This window comes from Mya arenaria, chromosome 1 (genome assembly GCF_026914265.1).
Source record: "Mya arenaria isolate MELC-2E11 chromosome 1, ASM2691426v1".
Taxonomy (NCBI): Eukaryota; Metazoa; Mollusca; class Bivalvia; order Myida; family Myidae; genus Mya; species Mya arenaria.
Genome location: NC_069122.1, coordinates 47324098 through 47339559, shown reverse-complemented (window position 1 = coordinate 47339559; position 15462 = coordinate 47324098). Strand labels below are relative to the sequence as shown.

Below are 15462 nucleotides of genomic sequence, written 5' to 3'. Positions count from 1 at the left end.
TGCGCGAGCGGCTATGGTAGATGCTTTTTCTCCCATCCCAGTTAAACAAAATTAAGTAAAAATGTTGTTGTTTTGCAGGAACTCTTTTGTGCTTAGTGAAAATAATTGCGTATGGATATGCGATTAATCATGGTTGTCTTGGATATGCGCGCAGTGATTCAGATTATGTCAAAAGTCAAATCGGTCTTTAAATAATTCTAAGGAGAGTGAAGCATTATTTCTTGAAAGGTGCGTGAAAACTGTTTTATGGTGACATATGAAGTGAGAAATAATTAATTAGCTTTCTAAATATTGCCACAAGACAAGGTTTCCATGATTCTACAGACGACAGTCTTCAACAAGGGAGGTAATTATAATGTGGCGACCATTAAAAAGGAGTTACATACGGGCATTTTATGTTCGCACGTGGGCAAGATAAGAATTTCTCGCATGGTTAAATTATTGGATCTACTTATCTGAGGTGAGAGAAATATTATTCCGTTTAATCCAGATCATTCATTAAAGTTATATCTTATCTAAAAAGGCCCGGGTATCGAGGATGTATAAAATGGAGTTATACCTTATGGAAGGCCTGGGTATCGAGGGTGTATCAAATGGAGTTATACCTTATGGAAGGCCCGGGTATCAAGGGTGTATCAAATGGAGTTATACCTATATGGAAGGCCCGGGTATCGAGGGTGTATTAAATGGAGTTATACCTATATGGAAGGCCTGGGTATCGAGGGTGTATTAAATGGAGTTATACCTTATGGAAGGCCTGGGTATCGAGGGTGTATTAAATGGAGTTATACCTTATGGAAGGCCTGGGTATCGAGGGTGTATTAAATGGAGTTATACCTATATGGAAGGCCTGGGTATCGAGGGTGTATTAAATGGAGTTATACCTATATGGAAGGCCTGGGTATCAAGGGTGTATTAAATGGAGTTATACCTTATGGAAGGCCTGGGTATCGAGGGTGTATTAAATGGAGTTATACCTTATGGAAGGCCTGGGTATCGAGGGTGTATCAAATGGAGTTATACCTTATGGAAGGCCCGGGTATCGAGGCTGTATCCAATGGAGTTATACCTTATGGAAGGTCCGGGTATCGAGGGTGTATCCAATGGAGTTATACCTTATGGAAGGCCCGGGTATCGAGGTTGTCTTAAATGGAGTTATACCTTATGGAAGGCCTGGGTATCGAGGGTGTATTCAATGGAGTTATACCTTACGGAAGGCCTGGGTATAGAGGATGTATCTAATGGAGTTATACCTATTGGAAGGCCTGGGTATCGAGGATGTATCTAATGGAGTTATACGTTATGGAAGGCCTGGGTATTGAGGATGTATCTAATGGAGTTATACCTTATGGGAGGCCTGGGTATCGAGGATGTATCCAATGGAATTATATCTTATTGAAGGCCTGGGAATCGAGGGTGTATTCAATCGAGTTAGTGTATACTTCAATGGAAAATGTTGAAATATAAAACGAGCCTAGCTAGCTGATTTTTTTTTCAAACAAGAACAATTCCTTACAGGCCGTATTCCATAGATTGAATGTGTACATGTATGATTCAAGCAATTTATTTATTAACAAAATTCAACAAAGCACAATAAACATTCTGAAACAAAAGGGCCCCTCTCAAGCCTGGATCGCACTTATGAGAAATGAGCCATAAGCCAACGTTTTTAAAAGCAATATGTCTCCAGTTTTAAACAAGGTTAAATCATTATGAATTCAATTCGCTAAATGCTCGAAAATAACATTACTAGATTAAACTAGATAAACAAAAAGGGTTGTGCACAAATAACATCAAGACACCAGAAGCATCCCTTAACATAGATGGAAACATGGCTTAGCTCACCTATAAGCAACCTTTGATGTAGATGGAAGCATCGTTAAAACAACAACCATATTTGTTCATTGGGTACCTAAATTCAAATTTCTCTAAGAATGCCTATTCACAGCCAGAAGTGTTGATCAATGTTCTTATTTCATTTGCTTATTGGCCTGTTCGGCAAATACTAGATCACTGGATTAGCAGCAATCAAGGTTGACAATACCCGTTTGTCACTGTGTATTCATCAACATAATCTTCTCACCACCCTTGATGTAACATTGATGTTACTAAGCATAACAAGGTTTGGGCTTAAATAATTCACTTACTGAGAGACCTTAGGGCTTATATATATGCTTATTGGCACTTGATTATGTTTATTTGCCTACAGGCCTAGAATCTGATGTTGATTGGCACTTGATCATGCTAATTCACCTACATGCCTATAATCCACTGTCTTTCGGCACTTAATCATGTTTATTCACCAATAAGCCTCAAATCTGCTGTTGATTGGCACTTGATTATGGTAATTCACCTTCAGGCCTACAATCCGCTTTTGATTGTCACTTGATCATGTGTTAATTCACCTACAGGCCAATAATCCACTGTTTATCGGCATTTAATCATGTTTATTCACCTACAGGCCTCAAATTCGCTGTTGATTGGCACTTGATTATGATAATTCACCTACAGGCCGAGCATACGCTGTTGATTGGCACTTGATCATGATAATTCACCTACAGGCCTAGAATCTGCTTTGATTGGCACTTGATCATGATAATTCACCTACAGGCCTAGAATCTGCTTTGATTGGCACTTGATCATGATAATTCACCTACAGGCCTAGAATCTGCTTTGATTGGCACTTGATCATGATAATTCACCTACAGGCCTAGAATCTGCTTTGATTGGCACTTGATCTTGTTTATTCACATACAGGCCAAGTATCCTCGGTTTATTGGCACTTGATTATGTTAATTCACCTACGGGCCTAGGATATCTGCTGTATATTTGCACTTGATCATGTTAATTCATCTATGAGCCTAGCAACCACAGTGAGTGTAACATTGATATAACCTAGATGTGTTGATATAAAATGTTTCCGTTTAAAAATCAATTCATTGAGAGCCATTGGGGCTGACACAAGGGGTGTTAAAAATATGCGAAAAAGAGCTATCATTTCTTCCATCATAAACGAACCGCAATGAAACTTAACGCTATGTAGATTAGCAAAAAGTGTATTGATGCAACATAACAAATAGTCAAAGGTCTGTTGAAAAGTGGAAGGGAGCTACTATGGCAACCTGGAGCAAACCCTCAGTGTTTCTTTTCTTGATATTCCATTAGGAACACAAAACTTTATGGCTGACATTTGGTTAATAGTCATTTTTAGACTAGACACTAAACACCATGACTGCCAAATAGGTATAATAATCATGCCTAAATAAAAATTATAACTTTTGAAGTCATGAACATCATGTCAATGTTTGGTGCTTTATTGATGGTGAGTTTGATAATCTTAGCAAGATAAACATACTAATATCATGTCATGTTTCAGAAAAAAGACATATAAAGTAAAATTGACAATTTGGGCAGGGTTACATTCAGTGATGTTGCCATCAATACTGCCTTAAATTTATTAACAGACTTTTGCCTATTTGTTTTGTTGCATCAATACACAATACTTTGGTCTACATATCATTAATCCATTGGGTTTCATGCATTTTTAAGGAAATGAGAGGCTGCATCCATGCATTTTTTCAACACCCCTCTTGAGCCTTCATATTCATATGCTAATTGGCCATTGCTCATGTGAACTCATCGATGGGCCTAGATGCGACCCTGGATGAAAGGTCAGTGATCTCATCAAGGTGAACAAGCGGCATGGATTCCAAGGTCAAGGTCACTCTGTCATGGTAAATCTGTTCTATTACTGCTTGAAATCCTGGCCTCATCTTCTCAAACCTGTGTAACAAAAAAAATAATTATGTAAGTAATTGTATGAACTCTGAACCTTTTTGTGTAATATTTCTATTATAGGATATATGTAGATTTAATAACCTTGTTTCAATACTCAATATAAAAAAATAGAATGTTTGATTTAGCAATGCATGTAAATGCTTTCAGAATGTTTTCATGATTTGTTTTTTCTTGAACGTAAAGAGTTATACCTTTTCTGCAAATTTATTCGTAGTTTGTCGCCTTCTTTAATGACGATGTCGGCAAAAACTTGAATCACATGCAGACTGTTTGCCTGCAAAAACAGATACTTCTTCATTTATATTCAAGAGCAATTGTGATTCACAAACATCGAATACATACACTCAAATGTTTATATTCAAAAACACACAATGCATGTGCATACACCTCTTAAACAAATACATACACTCCTTTTGTGTGCACTCCTGTTTATTTAAATCTATGAGTACCACTTATGTGAGTGACTATTATTTCAACATCAATGTAGCCACGTATCTCAACAAGAGCTGTCACAGAGACAGCGCGCTCGACTATTCCCGTCTTTCGGTGTATGAATTGAAAAGTTTTGGCGAAACATGCATGGATCACTGTTAGATTAGATTTCAATGCAATACATGATGTGCTGAGATATTTACATAAATTGAATGGGAAAATATTTGAGGTAGTACGCAAACTTTAATGTAAATTCTAAGTCGAAAAAGAGGCATAATTCTGTCAAAATTCTTGATACAGTGACCTCCTCCTTTGTACAGGTTGGTGGCATGATGGTGAACAAGCGTGTGAAGTCTTAAAGCCAGATGTCAATGGACTTTGAAAATATTTGAGGTGGTACGCAAGCTTTAACGTAAATTCTAAGTTGAAAAAGGGGCATAGTTTTGTCAAAATGCTTGATAGAGTTACCTTCTCCTGTGTACAGGTTGGGGGGCATGATGGTGAACAAGCATGCAAAGTTTCAAAGCCAGATGTCAAGGTCTTTGAAAATATTCTAAGTAGAAAAGGGGCATAATTTTGTCAAAATGCTTGATAGAGTTACCTCTTCCTGTGTACAGGCTTTGGGCATGTTGGTTAACAACTGTGCAAAGTTTCAAAGCCATATGTCAATGGACTTTGAAAATATTTGAAGTGATACGCAAACTTTATCGTAAATTCTAAGTAGAAAAAGGGGCATAATTTTGTTAAAATGATTGATAGAGTTACCTCCTCCTGTGTATAGGTTGGGGGCATGATGGTGAACAAGTGTGCATAGTTTCAAAGCCAGATGTCAATGGACTTATAATATAATATTTGAGGTGGTACGCAAGCTTAAGTGGTTACGCCGACGCTTGGGTGATTAGGATAGCTCTCCTTATTCTTCGAATAGTCGAGCTGAAAATCATTACAGCCATAGTGATGGGACTAGCTACTGATTTGTAGCGATTTATACCACAACTTGACAAAGACAGTAGGCCTATAAACATTGTCAGCAAGTTTCATTATGACTGGGTAATAAATATTATAATAATTGCTGAACAAGCTATTCCTAAAATGATGTAGCCATCAAATGATCTTGCTAAAAGTTTATGCATAATTGTATTAAGTTTTAAATTTTAAATAAGCCAAGCTCCAAAGAGCTTTTTTTCAAATTCTAGGTTTAAGATAGTAATTCTTAGTTTACAATTTATAACAACTATGTTCTTATTCCTCAAGTTCGTTTCAACAAAGACATGCGGTATAAACTAAAAACCATGAAGCAAGTCTTACCCTTTGTACGTAGTTTGCTATGGCCTTGTAGTCGACATTGCCATACTTTCCAATAAGCACCAATCTTTGTAGTTGTTCACAGCTGAGAATAGCACCAAACAACCTTTCGTTAAGATCTAGTGTGGCCTGCTCCAATCTGGGAATAAGAGACAGTCAATCAGTTACAAAACACTGTTGATTGGATTGGAAATTGATTCAAAACATTGATTGGATTTGATATTGATTACGGTAAAAACGTTAATGATTTGATGGGCATTTGGCAACACTTTTTTATTGAATGGGCAAATCGTTACAAAAAAGATGTTCATTTAATTATCAACTGGTTACTAAACATTGCCAATACATATAGCCCGGAATTAACATAACAGGGTTTTCCCATGCTGGTACAAATAAAAGGTGAATTTCGAGCTTCGAAATTCGTGGAACAGTCCAATGACTCTATTGTTTCCTAAGTAACATATATTTCAACCGTTTAATTTTGTTTGTACTGGAGGATTAGGTCGGAAAAACCAGAATAGCTTTAATTCCGGGCTACAACTATATCCGAGACAATTTATTAAAATATATAAATAGAATAAATAGACAGTAAAAAAACTAATATTGATTTGATTGGTAATGAAGTTAATGTATTGTTGATTTTTTGGTAATTGGTAACGAAACATTGTCAATTTGATGGGCAATTGGTAACAAAAAAGTTGATTTATAAATGGACATCTAGTTACAAAACCTTGTTGATATAATAGGCAATTGCTTACAATACATTGTAGATTGAAAAGACAACTAGTTACAAAACCTTGTCGATATAAAAGGCAATTGCTTACAATACATTGTAGATTGAATAGAGAACTAGTTACAAAACCTTGATGATTTAATGGGCAATTGGTTACACTACACTGTCAATTTAATGGGCAAATGGTTACACTACACTGTCAATTTAATGGGCAAATGGTTACACTACACTGTCAATTTAATGGGCAATTGGTTACACAAAATATTGGTTTGATAGGCAATATGTTACAAACCAGTTCTTTTTCATTGCAATTTGGTTTCAAAACATTTGATGGTCGTGATTAAAATACATGTCATGTCATAACAGAATAAAGTCAATTTAAAGGGCTATCAGTTATAAAAACAGTTAATCATTAATGATATAATGGGAAGTCAGTAATGAACCATTTATTCAATACGCAATCAGTTATAAAACATTTTTATCAGCTGGCATTGTCAATTTGATGGGCAATTTATTAAAAAAATCAATCCTTGGATCTAAATAATTTCACTATTTTTAACTGTTAAAATTGAATCGTGTGTTAAAACTTTATTACTTATATTCAACTATATTTCCTACTGAATAAATTCTTCATAAGTGAAACAGTTCTGTTTACAGTGAAAAAACGATTTTTTTTACCTTAGATCTAGAATGCCCTTGAAGTATCTAAGGTTGTCCCAGAATGCCATGTTGCAGTATGCAGACCCTATGTATGCCAAATATAGCCTTTCTAGATTGATGCAGCCTTTAGCGATCGATTTCAGACCATCCCCGTGCATCACACCTGTAAATAGTGATGGGAAATCGGTACACACAGTGGATCACAACCAGAGTGTGGGAGGATAATCAGAAATTCTGTTTTTGAAGATATATTTTGACTGATATATGGACATATACCTCCATTTTCCTTATTATTAAATAAAACCACCAAGATATATAATTCTACTGACAAAGTGTAATAATTTCTGTCCATCATACTACCTGTGCAGTAGGATATTTAATAAATTAGGTAAACAGCTGCACATGCTATTGCTACTACTTGCATTGCATATTCCCAGCACCGTTTCTCAAAAAGTCTCAAGTTATAACTCCACTGAGCACATTATCTAAACCTGATGTGTATAATGTAACAGAAAGGAAGCTTAGTTTCTTTACATCTGATTTATCTTCAATTCTAATATTTTTCATTATTACTATAAGTAAAAACAAAAAATTGTGGTTCGCTGTCTGAATCTGGCCATAAATTATGCATGAAACAAATGGGCACAACCAGTGCACTATGATTGAGTACTATAGTACATTTCATGCTATAGAAATAAACTTTTTAAAAAAATGATCCAAAATCGACTGAAATCAATTGACAGAAAAAAAATCAGAAGAATGTTGTAACAATTTCAAACTATGCTAGAGTCTTATGGGGTAAAATAAGTGACTTATCGGCTAAATACTTTGATATTTTAGTGTAACTGGGGCCACTACTGTGTCTTCAGCAGTACATGTATGATAATTATAACTCTTCCATCCTGCATTGCTTACATTGGTTAAAGAGCAAAATTAAATGCTCTTCATTTTTCCGAGTCTATTTCTGAAATAACTCAAAAACTTACTTATCAACTTATAAATGATACTGGATACAAATATTTGCATTGACAAAATGAAAATGCATACAATATTTATATCTTTAGCAGTTCTCATGTTATGGCTACGTTTTATACCAGACTTGTAGAAGAAATTGGCAGCAATGCTGGCAATGACAATGTTTATAATTCCAGGGCTTTGACAATACCTTACAAATACAATCAGACCAACAGACAAACCTACCGGTACAATATGGAATGTAAAGAAGAGCACTGCAAGTGAATGCAGGTGTTAAGCTGTGGTTCTTTTTCACTTGAAAAGGATTGTAAGCCAGCAATCATTAAAGCCAGAGTAACTGTTATGGGTCTTTCTACATATAAATACAAATATAGGTATTTTCTCTGGCTTTTTTCTTCTTAAACTGGTTTAAACTATACATTAAGGGTTTCGTAAAAATGGTTAAGGTTAAAATTATATATCTTAGAAGAAACCAATTTTTTAGAAATTCTTTGACTTTCTTCAACAAACTAATTAAAGGAAAATTTCATTCACTAGTAGCTCCAGTGACTTGCAGATATCGCAAGTTCCTCCACAAGGCCAACTGACTGAATTGATCATCTCTGAACTGGTAGGAGACAGGACTGAAAGAAAGAATTAAACATGGTTGCAACCAAACATAATTGTGGTAAAAATTGGATAAGAAAAACTTCCTTGATCTGGTAAAAAATGAAAATGAAACACTAGATTTGGTAAATTATATATTAAATATTTTAAACACTAACTAACCATGGATGATAAGGTGAAGTCTTTTGCCTGCTGTTGAGTACTGCAGTCTGAGCTGTATTGATAATTTCCAAGTGGCGCAGGTTTGGACATGCTTCATACAGACGTTGAATTCCTACATCCTCTCCTGGAGTGGAGCTAGATTTGTCCGGGACTTGTGAAGATCCTGCTTGGGGCTGCAAGAAAATAGCCAAGTTTTGAAATTTTGCTAATATTTCTTTAATCAAAAACAGTCAGCATGATAATGGAGTGCTGTCGAAATCAAATTTTGGCAGTAATGAATTCCACTTACAAGATACAGAATGGAAAAGCAAAAATACAAGTAATTAGACCAATGACCCTTAAGTGTGAACTTGACCTTTAACCCACAGACACAGGTATTGTACCAAACACACCCATCCTTATAGTGAACATTTGTACCAAGTCACCTCCACCACTGACTTACATGTACAAAGGAAGGTCATGCATGTGACACACCATCTTGTTTTATAAATGTTTTTTTTTGTTTTTATTGTTATTTTGGTCAAGCCTTGAATGGCCATTTACGCTACCGTATTGTCTGAGTTGAGTTGTTTGAGAGCATAAAAATAGCACATTAAAATATTGATTTTCAGTTGAATATCGAATAAATTTAACTTTCAACAATTAAATTCAAAAGAAGGTCTGCTGACAACAAGGTCATTAAAATGTGACCTTCTATGGGTTGTCCTCAGATCTTCATGTGGATTGAGGATATTGTAGAGGATATGATTTTAATCACATTGGGCAAATTCAATCAACAAAAACAGTACCACTCTTGAAATCCTTTGACGTTTTCCTGGCACCTTCGAGACAAAAACAGCTCCCTCACTTGAGCCTTCTTCTTGCAGGTTAACCAGGCAACATATGGAAACAGCAAGGCTCTTGAACCCTTGAAAAAATAAGATTATAATAATATTTAAAATTTCAAGTGCATTGGACTGATATCAACAAAACTTCATATCAACGTTAATCCTTAGATGTTCTGCTTTGGCAGAGAGTAAAAAAATACAGAAAATACATGTACATGTGTACCAGTCTTACCATAATTGTGTACAAAACTTGACGAGATGACTGGTTAGCACTGTGACTAGACAGTTACCAAGATCTTCACTGTGTGTGTGTACATTACTTACATGTACGTGAGATGTCGTGACTGGCTAGCACTCTGACTAAACTGGTACCATGGTTTTCACTGTGTATGTGTACATTACTTACGCGAAATGTCGTGACTGGCTAGCACTGTGACTAGACCGGTACAAAGGTATTCACTGTGTATGTGTTCATTACTTACGCGAGATGTTGTGACTGGTTAGCACTGTGACTAGACCGGTACGAAGGTATTCACTGTGTATGTGTTCATTACTTACGCAAGATGCTGTGACTGGTTAGCACTGTGACTAGACCGGTACGAAGGTATTCACTGTGTATGTGTTCATTACTTACGCGAGATGTCGTGACTGGCTAGCACTGTGACTAGACCGGTACGAAGGTATTCACTGTGTATGTGTTCATTACTTACGCGAGATGTCGTGACTGGCTAGCACTGTGACTAGACCGGTACGAAGGTATTCACTGTGTATGTGTTCATTACTTACGCAAGATGCTGTGACTGTTTAGCACTGTGACTAGACCGGTACGAAGGTATTCACTGTGTTTGTGTTCATTACTTATGTGAGATCACCTGACTGGTCAGCACTGTGACTAGACTGGTACCAAGATCTTCACTGTGTATGTGTACATTACTTACTTGAGATGTCGTGACTGGTTAGCACTGTGACTAGACTGGTACCAAGATCTTCACCGTGTATGTGTACACCAGACAGGTTCAAATGTTCCAAGTGGCGGCAGTTACCAAGAACACCACTTAAAGCACTAATCTCCTTCTGAAAAAAATGAGAAAAAGAATAATATCGAAATAAAAAATGTTCACTTCACAAAGCAATACACAAGTTCACATACATATATAACTTTAAGGAACATTAACTCATTAGTAGAAACCATTGTAATCGTATTACATTATTATAAACCGTTGTTCCCAGATTACAAGAAAGTTACTGTGTATTTAAACAAATCAAATGGACTATTCTCCACTTCCACCGACATAAATGAACAGTCGCCAGTTGTCAATCAAACAAACATTTGACCAATTATAGGATTATTCTTTTAAAGGTAAAACAAAGATAATGTTGCGGTTTCTGATAATGCTTGATAAAACAGGCTAGGTACGTAGGGAAAATATTGATTTGGGTAATTATTTTAGCGAGTACGAAGTATGAACGGCTTTGTTTTGTTTACTTATATAAAAATTCAGACATAAATGTCGCCAAAAAAGTAACACGAAACAAGTAAACTGTAGTCTGTAATCACCTTGTACAAATAATTGTGCTAGATGGTTGATATTGAAAATAATAATAAATAAATAATTATTATTTACCAAAACTACAATAATTATTAGGGTCAGGACTTACAAATTGGGTCGGTTGCTCAGGTAATGGGAACCACAAGAATATTTTTATTTGGCCTTGAACATACTAGCGATTGGTTGCATTATACAATGGATAAACTGCAAAACCTCACCAGAAGACATTGACAAGTTGAAATGATTGCTTTGGCAACTGGTCAACTAATTATAACATCTACAGTACATTTTTCCAATTCTAACATAACTGACCTTATCCCAGTGTTTGTGACTGTTCGTAGCACCCTTGAGATTCAAGGAGACCAGGTTTCCACAATGACTAGCACTCTGTAGCAAGCCTAAACATCTACTTTCTGACCTTAAATCAGCCAAGTTTAAATATTTCAAGTGTGGTGTCTCAATAGTTAAGAAAGCATCCAAATTTTCAATGCAGACTTTCGACATATCGAGGCTTTCCAATGTTGGGCAAGATTCCTTCATTGACCTTATCAAATACGAACTCTTCACAGCTTGAGTGAAGTCTAATCCAGATACGGAGAGATTTTGAAACTGCTTCTGGGCTTGATCAAAAGACTTTACAAGAATTCCAAAGAAGTATAACCTAGATGCGGCATCTGCTGTGCAGTTTATTGACATTGTTCTCAAATTTGAAAGATTTCCTGTCTTCACGATCAATGGATGAATCAAATGCCGGGACAACTTTTGCCTGCTCATTCCTGGAGCTCCGATCATACAGAAGCTCTCAAGATGGGGGCTGTACTCAATAACAGTTGTTTGCTGGCTGAGACGAAGATTGTTTGGCACAGATGCCCCATTTTCCTCTCGTATATGTAACACAAAGTGTCGCAGATGTTGTAAGGCATTCTGAACATTCTGATTTCCATTTATTTCATTTGAGAATTCCAACAAACTTGACACAGTGATGGCAAGGGTCTTTAAGCACTCTATTGAGCAAATTATTTTTGAAAGAGCCTTAGGGGTTAGCTTACAGTCAAGCAGGAAAAGATTGTGAACTTTTTTACATCTCGATACTGTGTTCTGAAGAAATGATGACGTAAACCAGTAGCAGTGGTTTAGGTTCAGTGTTTCGATGTGCTGACATCCTGTTTTGATATACTCTTGCAAACCCTTCTCTGACAAGCCCACTCCTCTATGATACTGGAAGTCTGAATATCTGCAGAGACAAAATATCATTCAGCTATTTTCGCACTGTAATGCTTAAATCTGTGTCATTAACATCGTAGGTGTCTCCCTAAAAATGTCTTTAAAATCATGCATTTTTTTTTTTCAACAAATAATAACTGCAATATAATTCATAAATTATGTCATTTATTTTGTTGTGATGTAAATGATATAACATCACTATGTATGAGTGTAGCTTGAATGGACTCGCTCATGTTTTTGGACCAAAAACTAGATTTCCATATAATGCATCTAAAAACACTTTATTTATAATTTATTTTACTCCATAACACATGAGGGAGTCTCTTTAAGGGAGGATATTATTAAAAATATTCATCCTCAAAACAAGTTTTAAAAGTGTTTGGTACGGTATTACGGTGAGGGTTTTAGAAATAGTCTATTGATGGGTATCTTGGCCAGTATAATGCACCAGTCAATTATAACAACGGCCCCCTAGGTCCGGGGGTATACCGGGGATAGCCAGGAAATGGGCCGTGTTTTTACCTTCCAGGTGGCCCCGCAGTGCCGGGTGAATGCAGTGGTTTTGTCTTCGCAAAATATAGCGGGGATTGGGCCTAACCTAGTGTCCCTTAGGTGCGGGGGCATTTGGCGGGGATTTTACCATCTGTTCGTCCTTGCAGGGCGAGGATTTTACCCGGGGTTGGCTGGACCGAAAGTCAAAGTCCCCGCTAATCCCAGGACCTGGGGGGGGGGGGGGGGGGGGGCGTGGTTACAATTGACGGGTGCATAACCATATTATGAGTATTAAATGATACCTGTCTGCAGGGATATACATGTAACTTAACTTTTACGGACCACTAGCCAGCTGGACTCGTAGCATTTTAAATTAACAAGCCCAGCAACAAACCCAGGAGCCCAACATTTTATTTACATCAAACTAAAATCACTGCCTCACCCATTGTTTATTACAAGGGAATATTGGATACGGAACGATCAAATGTTGTTTTTTTGCATTAAAAGTTAAACTATTAAACAAATTTAACATCTGAGGTTTATCCCTTTACAAAATATATTAATAATTATCTATATTTCTCATTTTGCAATAATGGTAAGAACTTATAAATCCTATTATCACCTATTACAATACAAATCATCAATTCAGACATTTTTACAAATACCAAAGAATGGTTTAGTTTTTCATCTTATGATGAAATGAAAGTTATTAAAAGTAATTCTGTGTTTGGTTTTATAATCCTCATGCTTCTTCAGGTAATCGTAAAACTTCTATTTTGTTATTGTTGTTCCTTTACTTTCCCCGATTGCGAAGTTTTCATAAAAGAAATAATAAATTGTTTCTTTATAAATCTAGAAATTAAACCATTAAACCAATTTTAATGATTTCATTTAAGGTTCTTTTCCCTATCCAAACAAAACAAAAAGTTTGAAAAACAAATCAATTATGTTTTAGTTTTAAAAGCAAAATTCAATAATAAAGTGAATAAACTATTTCTCACTTGACTAACCTCATAAACATACTAATTTATTGATTTAAACAATAATATTTCAATGTCAATATGTTTGTTCTTATTCTTTATTGTATGCGTTTCTCAACATCCTTCTTTGTGTATGTTGTATGCAAATGTGAAAACCCTTCTTTGCCTATGTTGTATGCATTACTCTATTTCTTTGCTATATGCATTTCATACTGCGCCTGATTGGCTATCGCAATTATCCTATTTCCCGGCGCCCGGTACCCTTTTGCAAGAGGTATTTCTCGGCAACCGGGAGCATATTATTCGGACCCCTACGAAAAATCGAATTCGCCACTCGGGCGAACTTCTTTTGAATTTCAGTCGCCCTGATCGGAAATAGGTTGCCATTGGCGAGTGAGCGAGTGCTAAGTTATATCCCTGGTCTGTGACATCATTTACTCTAAATAACAAGAGTAATTAGAGACAAGTTGCAAAATTATTGGATACTTTTGCACTTCATATACCATTCGTTCACATAGACTTTTAAAAGATAAAGAGTTACATTGACTGTTAAAAGATAAAAATTCCAGCAGACTGTCGAGTAGGTATCTCTGACTGACTCACGTTAGAGTCAAACAATGAATAAGTTGAATGACCAAGCTAGCATAAGCCATTGATATGCAGTTTGGCAGCAAACTTACAAGAAGCCATTAAACAAAACAGTCTTCCCTAAATGTGCCGGTCCGCCGGACGTATCCGGCAAATTTTGTACAGGTCCGGCAGGTCTTCCGAAAATGACGGTCCGAATGACCGGCATATTTTGCAACAACTAAATAGCGAAAGGTATTTGAAAGCGAAATGTCTATAAAAAATTTCGCTGATAATTTGCCTTTGCGGTAGTCAGTCGATCCCATACTGATATTGATGTCTCATAAGATAGCCAAAAGTCGGACACTCCGATTTCTGATATGCAATCATGATGTTGATTCCTGGGGATAAACGAGTAAATACGATTCATCAGTAACAGCATTTAATTACAACTGTTTAGATTGGTCCTTGGTTTGCAACAAAGTACAATCAAAATCGTCGGCACTCAATTTACTTCGTCTGGTGGAATTACCGAAAAACAGAAAGCACCTTAATGGCAGCGTCAATGTAGTGTTTATATGTTGTTGTTTTTTTTTGTGAACTAAATAAGGAAAGCATTAAAACAGTTGACATTCATTTTTTTTAACTCTTTATGTATACTATGTAATGACATATTTGTTCAGACAGGCAAATATTTTTTCCGACAGGCAAAAACTTCCAAAGTGCCTGTCCGGTGGACAGCCAGAATTTTTATAATTTCGGGAAGACTGACAAAACAGTAAAGGGTTGCAGGAACAATAAAAAGCTGAAAGTACGTGAGTAACTCTGGATTACAGGTTACAGAGTACAGAACTGTGCTCTGGTAATACTAACAGGGCTAATGAAATTTAAGATTATTACCTGAAGATCTCCTTGTCATGACAGACATTTCGGAAACGACAACAGACTCTCCGCACATTGTACCAATCTTTGCGTGGTATCAACAAGAATATATGCAGCAAAACGTCGTCAGAAATATTGTTAAACCAACAATATGTTCTGTCCTCGTCCATTTCCGCGTTTGCATTGTTCATTTTGTCCAGCAACAGAGCGCTTGTTTTTATATTATAATGGAATTAGTGTGAAAAATCAAGCGTTCACGTGATTTGTAC

At 36.2% G+C, this 15462-nt stretch overlaps 1 protein-coding gene across 1 annotated transcript; it reads right to left on the bottom strand.

Annotated features, from left to right (window-relative positions):
- Window positions 1–1548: 1548 nt before the first annotated feature.
- On the bottom strand, window positions 1549–15429 carry LOC128230482 (F-box/LRR-repeat protein 18-like). The gene is made up of 10 exons (XM_052942781.1): window positions 15212–15429; window positions 11361–12282; window positions 10437–10572; window positions 9460–9578; window positions 8672–8844; window positions 8438–8526; window positions 6947–7091; window positions 5539–5674; window positions 3990–4072; window positions 1549–3783 (listed from the first exon to the last, which is right to left on the bottom strand). Exons 1-10 carry the CDS (start codon window positions 15382–15384, stop codon window positions 3627–3629), a joined length of 2133 nt encoding a protein of 710 aa, XP_052798741.1. The 5' UTR covers window positions 15385–15429; the 3' UTR covers window positions 1549–3626.
- Between the last annotated feature and the right edge of the window lie 33 nt (window positions 15430–15462).